General features: G+C 60.0%; 2 protein-coding genes across 5 annotated transcripts; both read right to left on the bottom strand.

Annotated features, from left to right (window-relative positions):
- Positions 1-1635: 1635 nt before the first annotated feature.
- SCARF2 (scavenger receptor class F member 2) lies at positions 1636-14464 on the bottom strand. Of its 3 annotated transcripts, XM_048964600.1 has the most exons (12): positions 14146-14464; positions 10988-11046; positions 10451-10493; positions 9871-9972; positions 9192-9711; positions 8899-9117; positions 8352-8480; positions 6662-6765; positions 6479-6596; positions 5077-5198; positions 3894-4046; positions 1636-3491 (listed from the first exon to the last, which is right to left on the bottom strand). In XM_048964600.1, the coding sequence occupies exons 5-12, from the start codon at positions 9671-9673 to the stop codon at positions 2308-2310; spliced, it is 2511 nt and encodes an 836-aa protein (XP_048820557.1). In that variant the 5' UTR covers positions 9674-9711; positions 9871-9972; positions 10451-10493; positions 10988-11046; positions 14146-14464; the 3' UTR covers positions 1636-2307. The 3 variants fall into 3 exon arrangements, with proteins under 3 accessions (XP_048820557.1, XP_048820556.1, XP_048820558.1); XM_048964599.1 differs by lacking the exon at positions 10451-10493; XM_048964601.1 differs by lacking the exon at positions 14146-14464 and having other exon boundaries at positions 10988-11053.
- Positions 14465-16291: 1827 nt separating this feature from the next.
- PRODH (proline dehydrogenase 1) lies at positions 16292-24982 on the bottom strand. Of its 2 annotated transcripts, none has more exons than XM_048964609.1 (14): positions 24505-24982; positions 24208-24341; positions 20431-20465; positions 20036-20185; positions 19889-19953; positions 19520-19636; positions 19286-19365; positions 18944-19025; positions 18566-18658; positions 18330-18476; positions 18046-18221; positions 17868-17966; positions 17689-17777; positions 16292-16924 (listed from the first exon to the last, which is right to left on the bottom strand). In XM_048964609.1, the coding sequence occupies exons 1-14, from the start codon at positions 24781-24783 to the stop codon at positions 16737-16739; spliced, it is 1734 nt and encodes a 577-aa protein (XP_048820566.1). In that variant the 5' UTR covers positions 24784-24982; the 3' UTR covers positions 16292-16736. The 2 variants fall into 2 exon arrangements, with proteins under 2 accessions (XP_048820566.1, XP_048820565.1); XM_048964608.1 differs by having other exon boundaries at positions 24208-24416; positions 24505-24954.
- Positions 24983-25544: the final 562 nt, after the last annotated feature.

Genomic DNA, 25544 nt, shown 5'->3' with positions numbered 1-25544 from the left:
ACAGGGGATGCAATGAATGAAAAGGCTCTGTTGGGGTCACCTGTGGGCAGGATGCTGAGCACTGCGCCTCGGCCATCACCCCCATGTCTTGTGCAGCACAGAGGGAGCTCAGCCAGCCGCGGCAGCCCGCACTGATCATGTGGCTCCTAATGAAATCCAGACCCTGGCAGAGTCATGACACAGCGCCATGATTTGTGCTCCCATACAGACTAAACAAGCACGAGCACTCCCCCATATCCAGGCCAGCGCAGGCGCGGGGATAAATCAGGTAGTGGTGGTGGGATGCCTCTGTCCATCTTCTGTCAAAGCGGTCTTGTTGGAGTGCTTGGATGCATATGCACTCATGCCTTCCTAAATTATACTGAACAGAGCTACAACAAAAGCTCAGGCTCTCAGATCTGCTCGCAGAAGGCTCCTGCTCCCCATCATTTATGCCCACGAACACTTGAGGCGCTGTGCATGGTCCATGCGTTGTTTGCAGAGCCTGAGCCCCCTGCAATCCCCCCCAGCATCAAACACTGCCAGCACTGCCGCTCCCCAAACGACGAGTGCTTTCTTATACAACCCTAGCAGCTCGCTGTCTCATGCATATTTCATTCTCATTTGAATTTCCCTTTTTTTGAGTTTATTTTTGGTAGGGCCTGAAATAGGAAATGAATAGCTGGCAATCGGGTTCGCTTTTATCGCCGCTCTCTGGGCCAAGCCAAAACAAATGTGCTGTTTTCCAACCCGACGGCTCCTCTTTTGCTATTTGGAAATGGGGACAAAATGGGAAAAACACCAATGGCACAGGGTTGGTGGGGGATTGGGGCCACTGTGTGCTCGGTGCCCATTGCAGGGTTGGTGATCACTGTGCCACGATGCCACCTGGGCATCATCCCTGGGGAGGAGTGGGGGGGAAAGACCTGCTTGCTTTTGTATTCCCTCATTCTATGTTATTATTCCGTGTTACAACTTCCTCTCGTGATGGGATTCAGCTGGTTTTGCCTTGAGGTCAAAGGCCTCAAGAGGAGAAGGAAAGCGAGTTTATTTATGCTAAGTGTGAACTTTCCAGTGGGGCTCACAGCTGCAGGGGAAATTGTTTAGGGATCCGCAAATCAACAGAGGCTGGAAACCATAAAACAAAGTGCTCACAGTGCTGAGCATCACATGATGCTCTCTGTTAGAGGTAACCAATGTGCAGTGGTGGGGGGAAAGCCTGCAGGCCACAGCAGGGTGCTTGGAAAAGGGATTCAGAGTCCTATCGTGCAGACAAAATCAGCATAAAACAATATGTGGTGGTCTAACTTGGACTAGAATCACAGAATCACTGAGGTTGGAAAAGATCTCTAAGATCTCCAAGTCCAACTCCACCCCACCATGCCCACTGACCACGTACCTCAGCGCCACATCTCCATGGCTCTGAGCACCTCCAGGGTCAGTGACTCCACCACTGCCTGGGCATCCTGTGCCACTGCATCACCGCTGAATAGCGTTATCTTTAGGGGTCACCCCCTGGCCTCACACTGGGACACATCCTCCATTCCTATATCACTGCATCCCACTCAGGACCCCGCATCCCAAGTGCTCGAGTGAGGCCAGGCGATGCTCCATGGGCAGCCTGGGGCACGGAGAGACAGCACCCGGGTATGGAAGAAATACACTTTTATTAGAAAAGCGCTCTGCAGAGATGCCAGGCTCTGTCGTACCAAACCCATCTACCTGACTCCACTGGCCAGATCCCTCCTGAAGCCACAACAGCTTCCCCAAGTGCTGTGCAGCCCGGGCCTTAAATAGTGCTTTCCTGCTGCCGCTCCTAGCACAAGCAGCCCTGGGGCCAGGGGCATCGGTCGAAACCAGCTCGACCCCACGCTGGGAGCGGTGCGGCGGCACCGGGGGCTGCACCTCCGAGAGGGGAGAAGCTGACGTGGCAGTGCAGGGAGGTCTGGGTGAGGACACAGGGATGTCCCCGGCGATGGCCCCGTGTGTCATCCATCCCCTTTGCCCCCGCGCTGCGGTGGGGACCTGGCAGAGTGGAGTGGGGCGTGGGAAGCGAGCGGCTCCGTTACTGCAGAATATAACATGGGTACGTCTAGTACAACAAGCACTGCTTATGCGATCGATAATACTGCTACAAAAAAAGGGGGGGCCCCCGGCTCCTGCATCCCTGTGTGGAGAGCACAGCGCCGGGGGGGTACCAGGTCCAGGGACAGCGGAGGAGATGGGCTGACAGGAGAAAAGGGGATGAGGGGAGAGATGTGGAATGAGGAGGTTGGGGGCTCTTCCAGTCCAGGCACCACAAGTCCTTCCCAGGTGCCCAGCTCCCCATTACGGCACCGTCTGCGTGGGCACCACGGCTGCTTTGGGCGGCTCCAGGGTGGCTTCTCGGCTCTTCTTCCTGGGGGGCTTTTTAATGGGTGTCTTCTTGGCCATCTGCTCGCCCGGAGGAGCCGGGTCCTGGCTGCTGACCGCGGTTTGTTTCTCCACCCGCCTGGGCTCGCCCCCAGCCACCGGCTCGGCCGTGGCGGGGATCAGTTTCTGCAGGTTGGGAGAGGTGGGCAGCAGGGGCTTGCTGGCCTTCTGGCTGCCGGCGGCTGCCGAGCGCTTGGCTTTTTGGGGTGGGGTGGGCTTCTCCCGCTGGGCCCCCACCCCGTTGGGCCGGGCGCTGCCCTCCGCCTTGTTGAGGCTCTGAGTCTTTTCCTTCAGCTGGGCTGCCAGCAGCGTGGCCGCCTCGGAGGCCAGGTGGGGATGGAGAGCCTCGGAGCGCGGCTTGCCGGCACTGGGGCTGCGTGGCGCCTCCCCGGCCCGCCGCTCTGCATGGAAGCCGCCCATCTTTTTGAAGGCGTTCTGCACCGCCCCGTTGATATTCTCCATCTGCTCCGAGCTGGCCTTGCTCCTCTGCTTGGGTTTTGAAGGCGACTGGGGCTCTGTGGCAAGGTTGGCTTTGCCCTCGGGGACACCGGGCTCCTTGGCGTGCTTCTGCGGTCTCTCCTTGCCACGTGTGCCACCGCCGCCCTTCTCCTCTGCTTTGCCATGCACACCAGCCGACGTCTCGCTGGGGCTCCTCTTCCTCTTGGCCAAACCTTGGCCGTGCTCGGGGCTGCTGGGCCGGGCGGCTGCTGGCTCCGGGGAGCGGCTGGGCAGCGAGTTGGATTGGCTGGAGTTGTAACGGCTGTGGATCCAGGATACCTTGGGCTTGGTGGACGGGTCGGGAGGACGGGGCTTGGTTCTCTCTGGGGACAGGGCTGTCTCCTCCTCCTCCTTGGAATGCTTGGAGAGGCGGGCAACCTTGGCATAGAGCGCGGCGCTGGCCGAGCCTGACCCGCAGGATGAGCGCTCGCTGTCCGAGGACTTGAGCAGGGGTGTTTCGCTGCTGTCGGCATGGAAGGCCTTGACAGAGCCCGTCTCCTTCAGGAAGCTGTACTCGGCTGCCTCCTCCCCGCTGGCTGGGGCCACGAGCTTCTCACCGGGGCTGGAGGACGGTGCTCTGTCCCTGCCGTCACCCACGCTCTCTGTGGGAAGAAAGCATGGATGTGTCATGAAGGCACGGAATGGTTTGGGTTGGAAGGGAGCCTTAAAATGCCATCCAGCCCAACTTGATCCCGTTGTTAGACAACTGCCCCCGGCTGCCCAAAGCCCCATTCAGCCTGGCCTTGAGCACCTCCACTTATAGGGTTTCTCTGGGCCCTACGCCACTGCCTTGTTGCCCTCATGGCAAAAAAAAGCCCATGCACGGTGGTGGGGTAGAGGCAAAACTGGGCTCCCCATTGCCCTGTCTCACCTGGTCCCTCCTTACCTCTTCTGCATGCCTCCAGGTCCCCCTATGCCACAGGACTCCCACCTCCCCCATCGCAGGGCCACCTCCAGCCCTCATCCTTACATGCAGCTCCCAGGGAAGCATCTGTGAGTCTCACCTTCATGGGGCACACAGTACACTGGCCCCTCATCCGTGGTGTCGAAGGAGGAGAAGGAACCACGGGATGACCAGGACGGGGAAGGCTGCTCCACCACTGAAGGTGGCTCGATGAAGCTGCAGTTCAGTGTGTTCTCCAGGTCGTGGTGAGCTACTGCCAGGGCAGGAAAGTGGCCATCAGCCAGTGCCTGCCCTGCTGGGGCCCAGCCCTGCTTCACCCACCCTGGGATGAGCCATGGTTGCAAGCAGCCACGCTCCCCACACACAGCACTGTGCAGGGGATAAAAGATCGTGGAGATGTCTATGTGAGAGGGAATAAACCTGAGACAGGAACGGACCAGCAAGATGAGGGGACCCTGTTGTATAAGGGATGGGGGAGGATTCAGAGGCTGAGAGAAACTCCAGAGCCAGAGCAAAAGCAGTGGAGATATTTAAAGAGCAAATGGCCCAGAGTGGGGGAGGCAGCCACTCCGGCATGACTTTCCTTGTTGTAAAACCCAAAAAGAGAAAATCAGAAGCAGACCGTTGGAAGCAGATGAAGCGCACTGCTTCCTGCGAGAAGGCGTGACGGGGTGCTGGGACTTGTGGCCACGCGGCATCTCCAGGACTTGAATGGGACCAAGGGGATGGCTGGAGGAAGAGGAGCACCAACAGCAGCTCCGAGATGTGCTGGGGCTCCTGCCTGCCCCTAGCAAAGCAGGGCTGCAGGTCCCTGTGCTGCCAGATGATGATGGACGGATGTTATTTCTCCAAGGCCAGCCCCAAGCGGTTGGAGCCGTTGTGTGCCTGGGTCCCTTGTTGCCTGCTGGCACAGATCCCTTTGTTCCGGGGTCCTGGGTGGCCTCGCTGCATAGCCCCAATCCCACAGCAGGTTGTAATGCACAGAGCCCTGGAGCTGGGGCCATCCCCTCCCTCTCCTCTGTGTTTACACAGCGCTGCTGGGTGGGAGCCAGCTGCTGCGGGGCGGCTGCAGGAAACGCGCACACAGCCCCATTGAGCCCCGCGCACACAGCCCCCTCTGTCCTCCTCCCCGAGCCCTGCTCAGCCCCTTCCACAAATACGGCCCCTGTTTGGGTTGCAGTGGGGATGTTTCCCTGGCCCTGGTGCGCTCTGCATGGGTTTGGGGCCGGGAGAAGCACAGCAGGTCGCACACGTTGGCCCTGCTCTGCCCCTCGGTGCCTCACCTACAACCTTGGGCATCTTCTGGCGGCGCAGGGGGATGCGTGGCAGCTTCATGCTGATGCGGCTGAAGCGCCCACACAAGCGTCTCGGAGGCTTCTTGGCTGCCACCGGGTCCTGATTTGCTCTGCAGGGAAACACAACGACCCCATCAGGGCAATGGTCACAACGGGGCCATCGATCGTGGAACCATGCATCGAGCTGGAGGCTCAGGGATGCTGAACATGAAGAAGGGTTTGGGGAAGAGGCAGGACAGAGAGATGCCACAGGAATGTATTCCCCATTGGTTTTGCCCCAGCGGAAGCCCAGGATGGCTCAGGGCAGGGGTCAGGGCTGTTGCCAGCCGTGTGCTTCAGCTCGCCTTGTGGCAGAGCCAGACCGTGCCCCAAACACCCACAGCTCCCATCCAGGCCCTTGAATCATATGATTAACTTCAGAAAAAATTAAAAAAATAAATAAAAAAATCCCAACCCCAAACAAACACGTGGCTTCTCTTTATTTGCTCTCTGGTTTTAAAGTCTCTCGGGGATGAGCTTTCAGGCAATTATCCGCAGCCACAGCAGCAAGAGGCTCTGTGCAGCAATGCCACTCAACCTGTGTGCACCCACGGCCACTGCAGTACCCCTGCCACAGCCCTTCCTGGCACTGGGAACGTTTTGGGACAGGACATTGAGATGGCAGTTGGGAATCTGGGCACCCTGCAGCGCCCGAGGAGAGGAAACTCTTTGGAGCTATTTCCCATGCAAGACTTCTCCGAGCAGCACTGAGTTTGGGAAGTGGCTCCTTTTATCTGCGGCATAATGACATGCAGCCCACAGGCTCTCCAAACCAGATGTGCTGGGCTGGAGTGGAGCTGGCACGGCTGCAAGCAGAGGCTTCCGGAAAATTCCTGCACAGCGGCCGGCGGCACGAGGGACGGCTTTTGTGCAGCTGGTGGAGCTCCCCCGGCCCCTTTCTTCCCAATAAGCAGCCATCCCCATCCCCACCCCCACCCCCATCCCTGTCCCCATCCTCATCCCTACCCCTACTCCTATCCCCATCCCTATCCCTTGTCCTCATCCCTGCAGCAGGGACTGGAGGGGCTCACTTTGTCCTGCAGACCCTGCAGCCCAGCCCCACTGCGGGATCTGCTGTGCACACTGCTGCCTTCATCCCCACGCCATTTTGGGGATCGCAGCCATAACTCAGCATGCTCTAGGTTTCCCTTTGCAGGCTCCAGCCCTGGGGACCCACTGGGTCCCAGTGAGGTGGTAGCCAACAACAGGGACACAAAGCCAGGAGGCATCCCCTGAAGTGCAGGGTCCTCCTGCTCCCACCCTGTGCTCTCTTTTCCCCATCTTCATGAGGATGGGAAACTGCCCCACATCTCCCTTCTGTCCTCCCCTTTCCCTGCCAGCATCCACTCACCCGTGCCCTTCATCCTTCTTGCGGCAGACGCAGCAGCAGCAGAGCAGCGACAGCAGGAGGATGAGCAGCAGCGCCAGCAGAGCTCCGGCCCCAATCACCCCCATCCGTTGGTTGGCTTCTGCAAGACACACCGTGCTCAGACACCAGCCACAGGCATCCCAGCACCCCAACCCTACAACTCACCCATGTGGCAGGCACCCGTCAGCGGGTCGCAGGCACCGTCGTGGCAGCTGCAGGCTTGAGCACAGTTGGCTCCATAGTGGCCGGGCGGGCAGGTGAGGTTACAGCTGGGGAGAGGGTGAGGGGTGAGGGTGGGGTGATGCATCCCGGGATGTTCCCTGCTCTCCTTTCCCAAACTCCTTCTACTCTGGGAAAAGCAGGTGACACAGTGCTGGATTGCACTGACAGCATCCCCATGGGGGACTGTGCCACCTTCCTGCTTGTCCCCATGTTTGCAGTCTCTGAGAGCCCTCCTCCACCCCCACGTGCTGCACAAGGCTTTGCAACGAGGCTTGTAGCACTGCCGTGACAACGGGTCACTAACCCATCAGCAGTGCCAACCCAGCAGAGCATCTGCACCAGGTCTCAGCTCAGCACTGCTAATGTGATGTGGCCATGTGCCCCATGCGTAGCCAGCACACACATGGAGCCCTTCCACTGCAGCCCATGAGCTTGGAAACCTCTCAGCTCACTGTATGTAAGAAGGGAGAACAACTATGGCCGAAGTGCCCTCCTTGCCAGGGCACAGCCTCTCAGCTCAGCACTATGGAGAGGAGCACAAACCAGGGCTGGAAGGTGGGCAATGCGTTGGGCACCACCCAAAACAGCCCAGGCTCTGGGTGCCCTCCCACCGAGCATCCTGTCCTCAGAGTTCTGGGGGCAGCAACAGTTTGGGATGATGCTATGCGGGACCCCACTGCCAACAGCATGGGCACTGGGACGGATGCAGCGGGGCTGATGGCCCTGAGCCCAACGCCAGCTGCTCCCAGCTGGCAGCGCTGTGGCCCCGATCCCAGCCTCTCTCTCCTGGGGCTGCAGCTGCTCCCTTGGCTCAGCCACATTTCACGCTCTCTGGTTTTCAAAGCACCGCCGTGGCTGAGCCACGTGCCCTGAACCCCCACAAGTAGCTGCAGGAGGATGCAGGGATGGGAGCAGGGATATCTCCCAGACAGTCCAAGCTACTCCCATCAGCTGGACCCATATTTCTACCCCAGCTGGACTGATTTCAGGAGATACCATGGGAATGATGTGGAGCAATAGAGGGCTTTATGCCCACTGCAGACATTTCAGCAGCCTTCCCTCCAGTGCTTCCAGCCACTTTCCTTTCAGACAGCGCTTCTATTTCACTTTGGGAGAAAGCAAAGGGGACGAGCATGCATTAGGACAGGGCCTGCTGCTGGTTGGAGATGGGCACAGCCAAAGGGCTGGGGGGCTTTGGGCTCCTCCTGGGTGAGCAGCCCCCAGTGAGAGCTGCTGCTGGGAGAGGGAGCACCACACAGATGCCATACCCGTGAGGCTATGTGCTATTCTGGGATGTGGTTTTCTCTCTGTTTTCAGCTAGAAATTCCACCCTGAACTTGGGGGAAAAAAAAAAATAAAAACATACAAAAAAACCGAGTTTTGTCAAAGGCATTTGTTTTTGCCAAATGGCCATTTCCTAAAGCAAAATCCTTTCGTCAAGAAACCCCATCCGGCAGCTCAGCGAGAGGCACACGGTGGCCCTGCAGAGCGCCCTGCTGAGCTCAGGGGGATCGGGTGCTGCCGCCTCAGGTTTGTTCGGAACCCCCACCCCAACCAGGGGCAGGAGCAGACAGGGGATGGAGGTGATGCCAAGCAGTGCTGAGTGCCCGGGGTCCCGCAGCGGTTTGCTTACTATGTGCCGTGGGAGCCGGCGCGGCACAGGCAGCGGCCCGTCTCGAAGTGGCATTCGCCGCTGACGCAGTCGCTGCAGACGAAGGCACAGTTCTCCCCATACGTCCCGTTGCGGCACTTGGTTTCACACCTGGGGAGAGGTGAAGGCAGCTGAAGCACCGGAGAGGGGATTCCTCATGGTGCCCCCCACTGTGCCCATCCTGGTCATCCTATTCTGTTTCCCATTTGTTCTGTGTGAGGGCAGGGGGCTGGGTGCTGTCGGCCCCATAAAGGTGCTGCAGAGCCTCAGACCCAACCCCAGGTGGCTCCAAGAAAGTTTCAGAGTTGAGCCCCGCTGTCTCTTAAGGTCACTGAGCGGATAGAAGCACCGTGGCATTGTGCATCCCATGGCCCCATGGCTTTGGGGTGCCTGAGGCTCCCTATGGCCCCATGGCCATGCCAGCAGGCTCAGCCCATTCCTGCTGCCCCAGCTGTGCACCCACTCCCAGACCTCATGCAGGGATGCAGCACTGCACCAGCATGCACCAGCTGGGCCGTGCAGCACTCACCTGTCTCCAATCCAGCCGGGGTTGCAGTGTGAACACTTGCCATTGATATGGTTGCAGGTGTGGCCATCCTTGCAGGGGGGGCAGAGCTTCTCGCAGCCCTCCCCATAGAAACCAGGCGAGCAGGGCTGGTCACACTTGGTGCCATTCCAACCCGCCTCGCACGTCAGGCAGCGCCCATCTGCCACGGTGCAGGGCTGCAGGCTCTTGCACTGCCCACACCTGCAACAACCAAGGGACACGTGGCACATGGCACCGCACAGCTCCCACCTCCCTCCTCGCGGCCCAGCACTCACCTCCTCCTGCAGCCTTGCCCATAGAAGCCAGCTGGGCATGGCTCACGGCAGTACTTGCCGCGGTAGCCCGGCTCACAGGTGCAGGTGCCATCCACCTGGTTGCACTTCCCCTTGTAGCACTGGCAGTAGCGGTCACAGCGGGGCCCAAAGGTGCGCTCACGGCACTGGCAGCGCCCGGTGAACTGTTCACAGGGTGAGTTGTTGCAAGAGCATTGGTTGTTACAGCCACGGCCCCACCAGCCCGGCTGGCACAGGCAGTTTCCTGTCTGCTGGTCGCACTGGGAATTGTGGCTGCAATAGCAGGAGCTGGAGCATTGGGGACCCCACCAGTTGGGCTCACAGGTGCACTTGCCCGTCTTCTGGTCGCATTTGCCGTGCTTGCAGAGGCAGATGTTCTCACATTTGGGGCCCCAGCGGTTGGGGTTGCAGGTGCACTGACCCGTCACATCTTCACACTGCCCATTGGGGTGGCAGCTGCACATCTCCTTGCAGTCGGGGCCCCAGAACTGACGGGGACACTCTGCAGGTGGAACAGCGCTGCAGTCAGCCATGGGTGACCCCATGCAAGCGGCACCTCTTGCTCCTCTCCATCCCCACTGCTCCTAGCATGCTTAGGTGACAGGCTCCCTGTATGAGGTGGCCCACCCTGGGGTGCCCCAGTGGTGCCACTGGTACTCACTGGTGTCGCAGTTGGCACCGAAGTAGCCGTGGCGGCAGCGGCACTCGCCGGGTCTCACGCACACCTCGTTCTCCTTGCAGGTGAAATTCCCTTCGCAGACGGCTGGGCAGATGGACCGACAACAGAGCGTGAGGACACGGCTGAATGGTCCCCACTGTGTGCCACCAGGCTCATCCCATCCCTGTCCCCAACCCCCAGAGCAGGGGACGGGGTGCATGGTGGCACCACGGGGTCACCGAACTGTGACGCTGCATGGCGATCACAGCGGTGATGCCACCATCCTCCTGCCACCATCCCCGGCTCCATCCCTGCCCCAGCCCCCTACCACCCTGCTCACCCATCCCTGTGCTGCAGGTGAGATGTGGGACGTGGGACAGGGGAACACAAGCAGCCACCAGCACAGCTCCCTTCCTTCTAACCTCCCTATGGAGGTGCTGCCCCAGCACCCCCAGCCCACGAGTTCCCCTGTGCTAAAGGGGAGCGAGCTCTGGAGCATGGCACAGTGCTGGCCCCATGGCCCCACAAAGTGCCCTTGGCCAGCAGGAGAGGGGGAACAGAGCATCCACACCGAGCGCCTTACCTGGCCGTTGTTAGACCTACGGTGATGGGGACTATAGAAAACCCTAAAATAGACAGATGGAACAGGTTAGAGGCAGTGAGTCTAACGGTTAGAGCAGCCTGGGGGAAAGTGGGGAGAGGAGATGGGGACAGTTTGCTGCGGGACCATCCTCCCCCGCTGAGCATCCTTCTCCCTTCCTGCACCAGCTGCATGCAGCGAGTGGTTATGAGGGCGCATGCAGGGTGAGTTAGTTGGTTATGGGGTCTGCAGCCCACCGGCTGCCTGGGCACCACTGCCACCCCAAACTGAGGGGATACACAGGATCCTGCATGGTGGCACAGCAGGGGCTGCCCTGGCTTCCTGTGGGCTCGGTGGCACCGGTGCCTTTCTGCAATGGCACGTGGCTGTGCCTTCATCCTCTGCCACAGCCCTCCAGCACTGTGGCAACACGCAGGGGTCACCACACTGCATCTTGTGTCCAAGGGCTGCACCCCAAGGCGAGCTGGGGTGCATTACACAGCTCCAGGGCTGTCTCACGACCTCAGCATTGCTGCTTACCTATCAGACACTCGCTTCCTTGTTGCCTCCATCCTGGGCAGCACACGAGCACCGAGGAGCTGCAGGAAAAATAAGTCCACAAATGGTTGGGATATCTGGAAAGCTGCTGTCCTTCCTGGAAACCTGTCAGTGATGCTGTGATGATATCAAGAACCAGTTCTGCCATGCAGATGCTTGGCGCGGGGCACCCAGCTCAGAGCAGGGCTCAGCAGAGAACAAGGAGGAAAACAGCAGCAGTGCTGGGCATGGGATGACCATACCCAACATCTGTGTGCCCCACGTGCAGAAAATGGCTTGGATTATTTTACCACCAGATGTGATTTAAAGGATAGACTAAAATGAGCGTATTCTTAACCAAGGCACTGGAAAATAATAGATAGGAGGGAGGAAAGCCTGGGCAAAGCCAAGGAGTGCTTATGGGAACCTGCAGATGGGTTTGGTGCCTGGCATCGTGGCAGCACGGGGATGGCATCCCAAGGTAGGATGGTGGCATCTCAGCCCATCCCCTCTCAACCACTACAGCCCTCAGAAGAGGGGCACAGGGACACCCCATGAGGAGGGGACGCCCTCTTCTCAGCACAAACCCATCACATCCTTCAGTTTGTGCAGCTTTGCCCGCACAACTGGAGCTATACCCCATGGATGGGAGCAATCCCGGAGGCTCTGGAGCAATCCAAAGGCATGCTGCAGTCGAGGAAAACTTGACATGGGCTGGACCAGTGGCAGAGCCTGGAATGCAAAGCTTTTCTTTTTTTTTTTTTCCTTTATATGTAACAAATGCAGAAGAGGAGGAGGAGACAGCGAGGAAGTATTCGTGAAACGCAGCGCAGTCACAGGACCACGTCTGGCTGCCAGAAGGAGCTGCTGTGGGCTGGGGGGTAGCAGGGAGCAGCCCCTGGTGGGACACGGGCTGGGCCGAATGGGGCAGCACCAACATGGGAGCACCGTGGCCGCCTCTCGTGGAAGATGTTGAAAAATTGGACGGGAGGCAGAAAGGAACCACAAAAATGATTCAGGGCCTGGAAAAAATGCCTTGCAGCTGGAGACCAAAATAGCTCCATCCATTCCATCCGTCAGTGAGATTACACAGCGCTGTGATTGAGCCCAGGGCTGGAGCAGGGTCTGTGCCCTGGAAGGGAGATGAAACACACAAGGAAAGGCAATGGGGCACCAATCAAAGCTTCTCTGTGCGGGGACAGGAGGACCCAAAGTGAAATCCACTGGGCTCCATGGGTTGAAATGTGCCATGATGGAGTCCAACGAGCTGTGCCTGTGCAGTCTCATTCCCCAAAAGCCCCATGAGCTCTGCTGGGGATGGGTGGGAAGGGGGTCATCTTGCCCAAGGAAGGACCACGGATCCCATAGCGCTGCACTGTGACTGAAGCACCATGAGTGGGTCCTTAGGGCAGCCCACACGCAGCACTGGGATTAAAGCTATCTCCTGGCAGACAGCTAATCGCCTCCGCCGGGCCGTGTCCGACACCTCCCCGCTCTGCCTCCCCTCCCTTATCAGCTGCTCTGACAGCAAACCAACGCGCTCAGATTTCAAAGCTTGACCCACCTCCCTGCACCCCACAGCACAGCTGGGACCGGGGCTCAGCCTCAGAGCATCCTTCAGGTTGCCCACGGACCCGTTGCTTCCCTCGGCACATCCCTTCTCTTTCTGTTTTACTGCCTTTTCCCCTCGAGAAAGGGGAAAAAGAATCACTTTGCCAAACCGATGGGGATTTCACCGGTGCAGATGAAAAGGAGCACATAATGGGGCAAAGCCCGAGCTGTCCCTGCTCCTGGGAATTGTCTGCATCCCACTGAGCATCCCACGTCCTGCATCCTACTGAGAGTTTGGGAGCTGCACAAATGGATGGAGGTGAAAACCCCACAGCCCAGAGCACCGCTGCCACCTGCTCCAGCTGCACGCCCATCCCAGTGCTCACACACCACTGCCCAAAATGGGGAGCAGCATCACCCTGGCGCCGAGCCCCTTCTTTCTCCACACCACCCATCACTTGGTGCCTTGTGTGGCAAAAAGGAAATTCTTCATACAGGAAAAGAACGGCCAAAGGAGAGTTAGGGAGACAGCAATTCCCACACACACAGCGCCTGCGCTCATCACCCTGCACCCCTGCTTCTCCAACAGAAGGGGGACATGGTAACTTAACAAGAGCTTTGAGCTCAAGAGGAGCAGTCACATTTAGCACACAGCAAACCAAACAGCTCCAAAGCACATCCCTTTCTCCTACCCTATGCAATCCACAGAACTGCATGGACGCAGCTCCTTGGGCTGGCCCCAAGGGTCACCACTTGCAGCCCCACTGCCACCCCAAGCGACAGCTTTGCTGGGCACCGGTTTTACAGGGGGATGTGGAGACCCGGTGCAACCTCCCTCCCCCCCCCTGCCGAGTGCTGAGGCTGTGCTGCTCTGGCAAAACCTCCTTCGGAAACTGTAATTTGAGGAGGGGGCACCAGCGCCCCGCGGCCGGGCTGAATGGAGCCATTATGCGGCCTCTCCAGCGCGCAGCACATGTTTTCCTTGTGGACTTTCCTGACCTCACGGGCGAGATGTAAAAAGGTGCATTTATGGCCTGCCCTTCCCCCCATCGCCCCCCCATATAGGGGTCTCTTCGGCGGGATGAGGCAGCTTTGGGACCACTGAGCCCGAGAGGGGAAAGGGAGGGGGGGGAACAGACAGAGGGCGACCCTGGGGATGGCACCTTTGCTCTGAAGCCAACGCCAAGTATTGTCCCTGTGCTGCCAACGCGGCCGCCCCGAGCGCTCCGGGAGCCGCTCCAGCGGGGGACACCCGCAGCATCCCGCATCCCACTGCGGGACCACACCCGGGGCGCTCAGAACCGGCTTCTCCCTGCAGGACCGGCGCAGGGACACCGAGATCTGGACCCGGGATACCAAAATCCGGACCCGGGACACCGAGATTCAGAACCGGGACACACAGCTTCAGACCCGGGACATCAAAAATCCAGACCCGAGACAGCAAAATCCGAACCCGGGACACCCGGTTCCATCTCCCCCCGCCACGATGGGACCCATCGCCCCCTCCCCACCGCCCCGCACCGCTCTTTCCCAGGCCCGCGCCCTCCCCCCCCCTTCCCTTCCCGGCCGCCCGCCCGGCCCCACCTGCCCTCTCCTCCCCTCTCTCCTACCCTGCAGCCCTGCACACGTTCCTGCCCCGTGGGCTCAGCTCCTGCGCGGCTCCGCAGCTCAGCACCGCCAACAGCAGCAACGGCACCGCGGCTCCTTTTGGGCGCGGCGGCCGCAGCCCCAGGGCCGCCATGGCCGTCGGCGCGGCGGGGCCCGGCCCGACCCGGCCCATCCCATACGGGGCTCGGCTCGGCTGCGCGGTGCCCGGTGCCGCCCTGCCCTGCCCTGCCTTGCCCTGCCCCGACGGCCGCTCTCGGCGGACGGAAACTGCAGTGCGAGCTCCGCGCCGCCGCCGCCGCCGCCGCCGCCTCCCCCGCGCCCCTCTCGGCGGCGGCGGGAGGGGCCCCGCCGGCAGCCAGGAAATTCCGCATTGGTTCCCCTGACGGCGGGCCAGGCTCCGGGGGCCGCCGCCGCCGCCTCCTCCCCGCGCCCGACCCCGGCCCCGAGCCCCGACGGCAGCGGTGTGCGGGCTGCGGAGCGGCGGTGCGGGTGTAGAACGGCAGGATCCGGAGTCCCGATAGCCCCGATGGAGGCTGTGCCCGGCTCCGGCAGCCCCGAGCGGTGCCCGCAGCGGCAGCCACTCGTAACTCCCTCAGAGGAACACAGTTAGGAAGTGGGGGGGCTCATCGAGCGCTTCTAGCAATCCCAAATCCCTAGCGTGGACGGGGGACACGCCGAGCATCTGCCACGTGGTTGCACAAACAGTGTCCCTTGAATACTACAGAGCATCGCCGCTCCGTGCAGGACCGGCTATCCCAGGCGCTCGGATCGATGGTTTTAATAGGAATGGCTGTGTTCTCTCCTGCCGAGGGGCTGCGGGCATCTCTTGCATTGCCGCCTCTGAGCACCGCACGCCTCCAGGAGAGGATGCTCCGACTGCATCTGACGGGAGAGAGCCGGGGCGTGTCCCGAACACCGCGAGTGAAGAGAGTGGATGAGCAGCTGCTCACCGCCGACTCCTGGATTTATCACATTCTGGTCCATGGAGCAGCGATGCCACAGCACGGAGCAACCAGGACCCCCTAGGGCTACTTTCCCACGGAGCTGTGTTGTCACCAGGTCACTGATGGGTGAGGCAGAGCCATGCCTGGAAGCTGCTTTCACCCTGTCCCTGTGCACGGGCAGATCGTGATGCGAGCAGCCACGGGTGCAGAGGGAGGGGCTGGGGGGTGGCAGCCATTGGGGACCGATGTCACTGCCCTGAAATGACACGGATGGGGACACCGTTCCCGAGCTGCACTCAGCTTCCTCCTACCCCGTCTGCCTGTGCAGAAACCATCTCCCAGCTCCCTGGGTGTTACAACTGTCACCCACCTACTTGCCTTCTCTGACCTCAGATTTCAAATCATTGAGCACCTCTCTCCACTCCTGCCATGTCCCCTGTCCCTGTATCCACAGTGCTGGCAGCAGATCCCTGGCCCTGTCCTACAGGCAGGATGGATCCATCCATCCATTGTGAACCCTGCATTCCCCAAGAGGCACAAGGACCCTCAGGCTGCCTCCAAAGCAGGGCTGCTCCGGTGCTCACCCTCAGAGCTGGAGGTGATGCACACCCCATGGACATCAGCCACAACTGCTCCTATTCTCCCTCTGGTCCCAATGAGGTTTTTGCCTTTAAGAGGAGCAGCACTGGTGCTCCAGGAGCCCACCTCAGAGCTCTCTATTCCAACTCTGCAGCTCCTTTTTCAGGCTCTGGGCTGGAGCTGCACTGCCAGGTGCTTTCCTCCCACTGAACCATGCTTTGGAAGACACCAGCAAAAGAGAAAGAGAGGAACCCCAGCCTTATAGCATTTCCAAAGACAAAGCAAAGGAAAAATACGCTGTTTTGTCAATGGTTCAAGAATTCCCTGCAGCTGTTTCCCGGGGAAGGACCGTGCCGTGGCCCCTGGGGCACTCAGCACCATCCGGTGGGGACACAGCCAGGCTCTGCCCCTTGGAAGGAGCCCTGCTCACGTGTGCTCGGACCTCTCCCAGCATTGGAGTACAGCTGCTGCGATGGCTGCTGCACAGTATGGGCTCTCTGCCTCGCAACTCCCCCTGCTGCTGCATCCAGCACCCTTGCGAGAAAGCACACTGCAGCTTTGGCTGGAGCACCCCCCAGCCTTTGCTATCAGGGAAGCAATGCAGAACCCAATGCTACCCACAGACTCGAGGAACAAGAGCAGCAGTGCTTTAATTGTTGTAATTTGCTGCAAATGCAGTGATTGGCAGAGCTGAGCTGCAGCCCAACTCCCTGGACTCCTGGTTCCCTGACCCCCAGAACTGCCCTGGCCTCACAGGGCAGCACAGGGACGTGGCTGAGCAGATCCCATCCCCATGATAGGTGTCCCAGGGCTGGCATGGTCACAAGGCACTGAGAGCTTTGGCTCTGCCAAAGAACAGCAGAGGGACATCACTTGGGGCAGCTAGGCAGCCCTACAGTAGTGGCCTCCAGAAGGAGGATGTAGTTGTACAGCAATAAGAGAACATCTCCCCCTCAGGCAAGGGCCTCAGGAGGAAAAACAGCAACACAACAAGGCAGAGGAGCTGGGTTAGTGGTTAACACGAAGGCACAAGAGCCCCGCTGCTGGGCACAGGTTGGGTCCTGCAGGGGTCAGGGGTTGGTGCTGAAGATGGTGCCTGCAAAAAGTCGCCGCTTGAACTCCCTCCAGAGCAGGTCCCGCTCCTTGTTGGCTCTCTGCATGAAGCCCCTGTTCTCCTGGGCACGGCGGGACAGGTAGGGCAGCACCTCATCCACTGGGCCATAGGGGACGTACTTGTAGACAGGGAAGCCAGCCTGACCTGGAAGGAGAGAGGGAGAGCATGGAAGTGCCCCAAAGACCCTCCAAGGCACCACTGGCACTGCTGTGACCAAGGGCAAGGATCCAGGCATAGCAACCCAGAGCACACCAGGTAGCAGTGATGGTTTCTAGACAACCAGGGCTGGGGACACAGGGATGTCCCATTTGCCAGCCCAGCTCCCTGCCTCTGTGTGTGGGGGAAAGTAAGGCGAGCCCAGCATGTGAGGGCTGGAGGATGGGATTGAGCAACCCACAGGAAGCCTGGGAGCATCTCTGGCCAGATGGAGGGAGCCTGTCTGGGACAGCTGGGGGGGAAAACACAGCAGCCTGTCCCCTCCCTGCTTTGCACAGGGATTTGGGAAGGTGCCAGAGAGAGAGTGCCGAGGTCACCGGCAGCCCTGGGAATGCCAGCAGGGAGGGCTGGGCCAATTTAAGAAGCATTCAAATAGAAACATCAAGTTAACACATTTTTCCAGCATGACCAGAGGAGGCTGCAGACCCAGAGCCAAGCCCTGCTTACTGGGGGAACTCCAGGACAGAGCAGCATCCATGCTGGACAGCTGCCCAGTCTGCCTTGCACTACTCCCCTGGCCTTGGGTTCTGGAGACCAGAAGTCCTCAGCCAGTCTGCCAGCAACCCACAGCCTGGCTCCATCTTGCCTTCAAACCCCACAGCAGATGCTCAGGGATACCTTGGTGTGACAGTGGGACAGGAGCCCTCTGCCACATCCTGCTTGCTCCCAGGTGCTGATGCTGCAGCACTCACCTAGGGGGAAAGTGATCTGGTCACACATGCCCAGCAGCTGCCCAAAGCAGACCTTCTTCTCTGAAGGATGGATCCCAAGCTCCATCATCCTGCAAGCCAAGCCTCGATGTTAAGAAAAGAGCAGAGACCCTTTATGTCCTGTGTGTAGAGCAGGGACTGGGCACCCCACCAGCACCCACCTGCGCAGGGTAAACTTGACGGTGTCCTCATTGTGAGTTGCCACCATGACGTTGGCTTTCCGGCTGTGCTTGATCTCCTCCAGCACATAGTCCAGGCACCTGCAGCAGGGGGCTGCGTGGTGAGGCTGCCCCATCACACCGGGGAGGAAGACAGGAGCGTGGTGGGGGCAACCCCTACCTGTGATACATCTCATTGGTCTTCTCATAGGTGGGGTTGATGGGATCCTCGTAGCCAATCTTTGCTGCTCTCTCCCTCTCCTGATCCATGTAGGCTCCACGGACCAGCTTGGTGCCAAAGTGCCAGCCTTCCCGGCGCGACAGCTCCACGTCTACACTCACATTATCGTAAGCTTCCTGGGCAGAGATGGCCCAGGGTCACCAAACCGGTGCCACCAGCCATCCCAAAGCCACACTGAACTGCTTACAGCATCACCAATCCGTGCACTCCATCCCCTGCCTCACCTTCAGGTAGCACTGGTGGGTGTTGAAGATGACGGCCCGCTCCCTGTTGAAGCGGCGCTGCATCTCCAGGGTGAGACGGCTGATGGCTGGCTGGAAGTAGCTCTGCTCTGCATCCACCATCAGCCTCACGCCCGTCTCCGTGGCTCTCTGTGGGGTGAAGGAGGCACAGAGGGCTGCTGAGGCTGCCTGCCACGTGTCCCCATCGGCAGCAGTGCCTGTCCCCACCTTCCCTGCACCTTGGCAAGGACGTCCATCCGCTGCAGCATCCGTTTCATCTGCAGTTCCTCCTCCTCGGTGAAGTGTGAGAGCAGAGGCTCCAGCTGCCTGGTCTGAAACGAGAAGAGCCCATTCAACACTGCCTGGCACAGCAGCACTACAGGGGGGCAAACATCCAGGGGAGCCCAACCCCAAGACCCCCCCAACCTGTGCTGCACATGGGGCGCTCACCCCACCAGCTGCATGCAGCAGGTCAGTGTGGGACTCCAGAAGCCATGCAGAGCCTGAGGATGGCAGCCTCACACCCCAGGACAAGGATGAGATGTCTCACACTGGCAGTGCCCACGCTGCTGAGCTGCTTGGTGGGCAGAGCCTGGCTGAAGCACACACACACACACCTTGATGTTGGGGATGAGCAGCAGCTTGGAGAGCTTGGTGCGGCTGTCAATCAGGCTGTTCCAGTCCAGAAGATCCACAGTGCTGTGGGTGGGAAGTCAGCTGTGTGCTGATGGCAGGGTCTCTACCAGCTCCCACCCCATCAGCAAACAAGCTGCAAGTGGCACCCTGACCCAGCTTGTCACTCCTCTCTGCTTTGAGAGCCCTTGGTTGCCACAACAAGTCAGCGATGACTTTTGGGGACCCCCCCCCTTGCTGCTGCCTGTCTGCCCATGGTTGTGGCAGGGCCCAGATCCCCCAGCACCAATCACCCCACAGCACCCTACAGGCTGTGGACAACTTACCCACTCTCACCCACGTTCTCGCCTGTGAACCAGTGCTGGCTCTCCGCCTTGGTTGCGATGCCGAGCTTGGCCAGGGCTTCCTGCCACCAAAAGGAGCATCAAGGCACAGCCAGACCCCACCAGAGGTGTCACAGTGCTCCAGAACCCTTCCTGCAGCACATCCCTGACAGTCAGACTCTCCCTTCTTCCCCTCCCAGCAGCACAACCTCACCCCTCAGGTATCACCCTGCTCACCTGCAACTTCTCCACCTCCAGCCTCATCTCCAGCGCTGCCCGCCCGCCCTGGCCCTGCTCTGCAGCCATTTGGTGGAAGAACCGTCGCCACTTCACCAGCACCTCTGAGAACTGCAGCTGTGGGGACAGAGCTTGGGGTGAGCTGTCTGGGTTCAGAGCCCCAAGGGATCCCTCCAGAGCCCCACAGACAGACCCTGACCCCGTAGTGTGAGAACATAGCCTGGTACAAAGCATCCATATTCTCACATTGGGACCCTTTTGTGTGCTCCCAAAGCTTGTGGCCATCTCCTAGGTGGCTTCAGGCACCCCAAAGCACCCACTGTCCTCCCTCCAACTCAGTTCATCCCACTCACCCCCATGGACACTCACCAGGAACTGAGGTCTACCCAGTGCTGTCAGCTTGATGGCCGAGAAGCCGTCCTCTGAACTGCCACCTGGAAAGAGTCACAGGAGCAGGGCTGGCTGGGGCAGGGTCCCTGGTGTCTCCAGGCACACAGGGACACACTGAAGACTTACTTGATGCATCGATGCAGCGCAGGAAGGTCTCCATGTGCTGATCACACTTGGCCTCATCGGCATAGAAATAGGTGCGTGCACTGATGACTCCATCACGGCGATCCCCAAAGCCACGATGGGCACGGAACTGCTTCTCCCTCTGCTCTGCTCCTGGGTTGGAAGAGGACAGAGATGTGCCCCACAGCCCCTGCTGAGCCCTACCAGCTCCTGCTTCCTTCCTCACACCTCACAAGAGCCCCCTGAGACCCCATCTGAGGAGGAGTGGGGTCAGCTGAGAACCTCAACGTTCCTCCTCCAACTCATGAAGGAGGAACGAGTCTTTCCCCCAGGTGCCTGGTGCAGCAGGGCCTTCAGTCAGGCGCTATCTGCTGAGAGCAGGAGAGGCCATCACTCACCTCCTGGCTCCTTCTCGGCTGCAGAGGTGCAGGAGCTAAGAAGAGAAACAGGGAAGGTGAGGACAAGGCCAGCAGCACCCTGCAGCCACACACCGGTGGCCAGGGCAGCCCCAAGGCCTGGCACTATGCCCTGTTCTTCCCTCACCATCCCATTGCTAACGGGGCCAACACCACTTTGTTGGCAGCTCAGGTGCCCCAAATCCTCTCACAGAAAGCAAAGAGACTTCAATACCCAAGACAACATTTCCTAAGGAGCAGACAGGGACGATGCTCTGGACCTTGGCGCATCCCAGCCCACCGTGGTTGGGGATGCACACCACGTGGCAAGGACAGGGCCATCTATGGTGGAGCTGGGTGTTCCATCAGGTTGGATATCAGGAAGCATTTCATCTCCGAAAGAGCAGTGATGCACTGGCACAGCTGCCCATGGAGTGGTGTGGTCACCATCCCTGGAGGTGCTCCAGAACCGTGTAGATGTGGCACTGAGGGACATGGGCAGTGGGCACGATGGGAGGGAGTTGGTGTTGGACTTGGGGATCTTAGTGATCTTTCCCAACCTTAACCATTCCATGATCTCTATGGCCCTCAAACTGGGGGAGCACCAAACCTCATCCCAACACCACACTATAAAGCAAAGAGCTTGAGTAGAGCGGATTGCACCAAGCCATGGGTCCCACAGCCCCACTCCACTGCATGTCAGCACCAGCCAACTGCTTACAAACAAAGCTCAGCCCCAGCCCCAGCCCACTTGGATGTAATTTCAAGCCTGAGCCTTTTGTCACAGAGAGCAGGGAACTGGCAGCTTGGGCTGGTGCCCAAGTCATGAGTTCCTGCTGAAGCTCGAGCAGCTAAGCCTCCTCGTTGCCCCACAGCCAGCCCACATACGGGGGTCTGATGCAGGAGCCCCAGGGGTCTGATTCAGGAGAGCCATCTCCTCCCAGGAGATCTCTGCTTGGCACTACCCCAGCATCACTGCCCCAAATTAGCCATGCCACCAGCGCAGGAGCTTCACCAGAGTAGGTAGCGCCCACGTGAGAACCCCACGACAGGGATTAGGAGTTGCTGGAAGCACAAACAAAGCCCTTTCCTCCTGCTGGAGGCTCCCTGGGGCAGCTCAGAGCACAGCAAAGCCTCATGTGAACCGCAGCTCAGCGGGAGCCATGCCACAACCTGCTGTGTCCTTGGCTTCTGCTCTGTGACTGCGGTGCTCCCAGGACAGGTCAGGAACCTTGCTGCTCCAGAACAGGAAAGAAAGATGCAATAGCAAAGCCCTGATGGCTGCAAGATGCTCTCGGTGCAGGCAGGACAGTTCTGCAGCCCTGAGCACACCTCGATCCAGCAACTGTACGCTGGGGACAAGCAGCACTGGCACAGCCCTTCTGGCTTACGCAGCTCAGTTATCAGCAAACACCCCTTGAATTTGAAGTGTTTTGTGTTCCTGAAGACAAACACACCCTTTCCAGCAGCATTCCTGCTGCATGACTGCACTGAACCCCTCCATCCCCGGGGGGGGGCATTTAAAGCAGTGCCATGGTGCTCACTTTATTGTTCTACATCAAAACAAAATAGAGGAAGCTCTTTCCAGCTGAAGAAATAGCCCCTTCCTGGATATCAGCTGCTCTCCTTGCAGTGCTAGTTTTGGCAAGCAGAGCCATTCCCACAACACCCAAATGCCACTTAGCCCAGCTGAAGTAGCTTATTCCAGACCATAGGGGGCAGGAAGCATCTCTGAGCACTGCCCAAGTGCTCCTGAAGGCAAGGCAAGCCTTTGCAAGGCACGCTCAGCCCTGTGTAAGCTCAGAACACACAGGTATCACCAGCCCTGCACAAACCAGGCCCTACAGAATGCTCCAGTTGGGTGCAAAGAATCCAAAGATGCTTCACCTGCAGGATGCCCTGGGATCAAATGCAAACAGAAGTGTGAAAATGAGCAGGCACCATTCTGCTTTATCAAGGAAGAGCCAATGCAGCGATGCAGGGAGCGCCAGCTTGCTGGATGGTGATGTGGCCAACACTAGAATTGGGCTTTCAGGGAGTTTTGGATCAGGTTCGGATGCATTATCTCAGGAGAAGCATAAGGGTGCCCTTGTCAGAAATAAGCTGCAGGTGGCAATGCATTTTAGGCTAGAGGCTGCCATGAGCCTGCTTGCTTTGCCCCATCAGCAGGAGGTGGGTCTGGCAGAGAGGACAAGTGAAACACAAAGGAGAAGCTGTTTCTCAGTGACCACATTCAAGGCAAGCCTTGTGGTCACAGGAAGCCCACACTCAAGCTGTGGGCAATATCTAAAACTGCTTAGGGAGGAATGAAACAAAGCACTTGGCAGAGAATCCTGCAAGCCTGTGCTCCAGCACACAGCTCCAGGACTGCAGCAGCACTTCCCTGCAAAGGCCAAACAGAAAGCACCCTAATGTGCAGCATGCCCTGACAGCTGGCTCCACTGGGAATGAGGAACCCTGCTGCAGGGGACGGAGCCTCCCTGCCCACATCAGTGCAACCCCACCTGGTTCCTGACGCACTCTTCCACTCTCCCCTCCCAGGGAGCAAAGCCCCACCTGCCTGCATCCCACACCCACCAGCACTGCCTGCAGGAACCTTTCCCTGGCTGTGCCAACATGACCTGGCTGCAGTGCTCATAGTGGCACCTGGAGGACACCCGTGACAAGCTGGCAGGGTGCAGAACAGCAGCTCGGGCAGGGCAGGACTGAGCTGGCTGGAGGCATGCCAGGACATGGGTTCAACCTGTACCACGCTGCTGCAATCACGAGGAGCATTTTTGGGGGAAGCACAAGGGCATTTCCACGCAAGCGTGCTGCTAGAGGCTTTGCACAGCACTCCAACAGCAGATGGCATCAGGAGGCTGCAGACACGCTGCCTGCAGCTGCTTTGTGCCTCTACGGCTGGCTCAGGCAGGGTGACAGTGGGGGGGGGCACAGAGCTTTCTGGGTGGGAGCCCCATGGCAGCAGCAGCCCTATAACCTGCACCAAAGGGGGGAGGGCGGAGAGAAGTGGGCAGCAGTGCTGGGAAAGGAGGGAAAGAATGCGTGCAGACAGCTTTCAGTGCTAAAGGCAGGAGCACTCAGTACAGGCACAGCCGGCACAAGGACAGCAGAAACGGCAGCGCTGTCACCTCTCTCCTCCCCCCCCCCCCCTCACCCCCCCGCCCGCGTCACGAGCTGCTTACACTCCATTAGGATGCCGAGCACGGCTCGGATAGCAACTCGAGCCACGGCTGCGTGCCCGGGGAAGCACATAGGGATCAGCTGCTGCCGCATCACCGCCAGGGCCAGCAGCGTGGTTATAGCTGTCCGATAGGCAGCGCTGGGTGCGGGGCAGAGATAAGGCTGCTGGAGGGGGGAGGGAGGGAAGAGGGGGGGAAAGGAACACCTGCTCGGAAAGGAACACGGAGTTTCGGGACGTTTTTTTAGCACAGCAGGACATCGCAGCTGCGTGCCATTGGGAGAGATAAGGGGGGGGGCACAGTGACAGTGACAGCACTGCGTGTCGCCTGCAGGAAAAAGGGCTGAAATACGGGAGGAGGCTGGGAATGGAAACAGAGGGAAGCGGGGTGGGAATTTGGGGAAGCGGACGGGAAACGTCGGGGGGCGGCATTGGGGGGCGATGCCGGGGGTCGGGGCGATGCCGCGGGAGGCGGGGCGGTGACGCACGGCGTCCTTCAGCCAATAGGAGCGGGGGGGATGGGCGCTCGGAGCCAATCGCGTCGCGGCCAACTCCCGCGCCCGCCACCCCCCGCAGCCCTCCCGCCGCCCCGCGCTCACGCCAGCTCCTGGCGCTCGGCCCGAGCGGGGCTCAGGTCCTCCTCCACGCTGTAGTCCAACACGGCGCCCACTCCGAAGGCCCGGTTCCGCCGGATGAGCGGTTTGATGGCCTCCTGGTCCTCCCCGGCCACGAACTGCCCGTAGAAAGTCATCTTCATCAGCCGTTCGAACAGCGCCTGGCCCAACATCCGCTTCCCGAACTGCATCAGCTGCGGGATGTCGGAACCTCAGCGCCGGCACCCGCATCGCTTCTTTCACCCCCCCCCCCCTTCCCCTCCCCCGGTTTCGGGCACTCACCTCTCGGTTGTGCTCCACCAACGGTCCCACAGCGCAAAGCCCGAGCACCAGCAACCCCCGCAACAGCTCGGCGCTGCTTTTGCTGCGGAACGCCTCTTGCGGGTCCCCAAAATCCACGACCGGGGCCGCACCCCGTGGCGGTACCGGCGGCGGTACCGGTCTGGTTCCCCCCTTCCCGTCAGCCGGTAACGGCGGGGCGGCACCGCGGGGAACGGAACGCGGGGCGCCCATGCGGGAAGCGGTGGCGTGGAGCGCCCGCACCGCACTCGGTAGAGCCATGGGCACTGCGGAGCCGCCCACCCGCAACGCCGCCGCCTTAAGTAAGTCCCGCCCGGCACCGCCCCGCTGGGTTCCCGCAGACACGGGCCCGGGCTAGGGGGCCGGCTTTCCGCCTCGTGTCCTGCCCGCTGCTTCCCTTCGGAACTGGGAAAGGTTGGGGTGGGGAGGGATTGGAAGGGAGCCCAGTGGTCCTAGGGGGGTCGGTGCGGTCCCAGCCCCTCGGATCGGGCTAAAGGGCTCTCTTTAAGGGAGCTCCGAGCCCACGCGGCCGTCCACAGGAGGATTGTCGCCTCCGGTGCGGGATGTCCCGACATCGGGATGGGTGGCAGTGCGAGCCCCGCCGGTTGTTCCTTTGGGGGTATCGGCGAACCTGGGTCGGGCTGCTCTCTGGGCTCCGTGCAGCCCCATTCTTGTGGGTTGAGCCTCCCCCTCCACCCCCCGCCGTCCCCCGCCGTTCCCTCCCCGCACTCCCCACGCCGGGTTCCTGGCAGCGCAGCAGGGCATGGGCACCGCTCCCCTCCCGTGTAGGATCGCGCAGGAAGCCAGCCAACCTCCTGCCGGCCCCAAAGTGCCATCTGGCGCCCGGCGATGCTCAGCGCAACCTGCGGGCTCGGCCGATGCTCCAGAATAAGGGCCCGGAGGCAGAGGAGGCAAAATGTTGGCGATGAAAAAACACCCGTTTCCTTCCCTATAATCGTTGCGTTGTGTTACCGCCCCAGAGTGGAATAATCCGCTCAAAGCTGCGATGTGAAGCCTCAGCT

The sequence above is a fragment of the Lagopus muta genome, chromosome 17 (assembly GCF_023343835.1).
Source record: "Lagopus muta isolate bLagMut1 chromosome 17, bLagMut1 primary, whole genome shotgun sequence".
NCBI classification, from domain to species: Eukaryota; Metazoa; Chordata; class Aves; order Galliformes; family Phasianidae; genus Lagopus; species Lagopus muta.
The sequence above is the reverse complement of the archived record's forward strand: the minus strand, read 5'-3'. Positions and strand labels throughout refer to the sequence as shown.

What these genes read in the sequence shown, in the direction of transcription:
- PRODH (XM_048964608.1), bottom strand. Translation starts at nt 24,783, where the DNA reads ATGGCTCTACCGAGTGCGGTGCGGGCGCTCCACGCCACCGCTTCCCGC. An exon ending in TGCTCATCCCCAACATCAAG is followed by an intron (nt 18,659 to 18,943) that starts GTGTGTGTGTGT and finishes TTCTCGTTTCAG; the next exon opens with ACCAGGCAGCTGGAGCCTCT. An exon ending in GTCAAGTTTACCCTGCGCAG is followed by an intron (nt 17,778 to 17,867) that starts GTGGGTGCTGGT and finishes CTTGGCTTGCAG; the next exon opens with GATGATGGAGCTTGGGATCC.
- SCARF2 (XM_048964599.1), bottom strand. Translation starts at nt 14,315, where the DNA reads ATGGGCCGGGTCGGGCCGGGCCCCGCCGCGCCGACGGCCATGGCGGCC. An exon ending in GGGCAAGGCTGCAGGAGGAG is followed by an intron (nt 9,118 to 9,191) that starts GTGAGTGCTGGG and finishes TGGTTGTTGCAG; the next exon opens with GTGTGGGCAGTGCAAGAGCC. An exon ending in GTACTGTGTGCCCCATGAAG is followed by an intron (nt 3,492 to 3,893) that starts GTGAGACTCACA and finishes TTCTTCCCACAG; the next exon opens with AGAGCGTGGGTGACGGCAGG.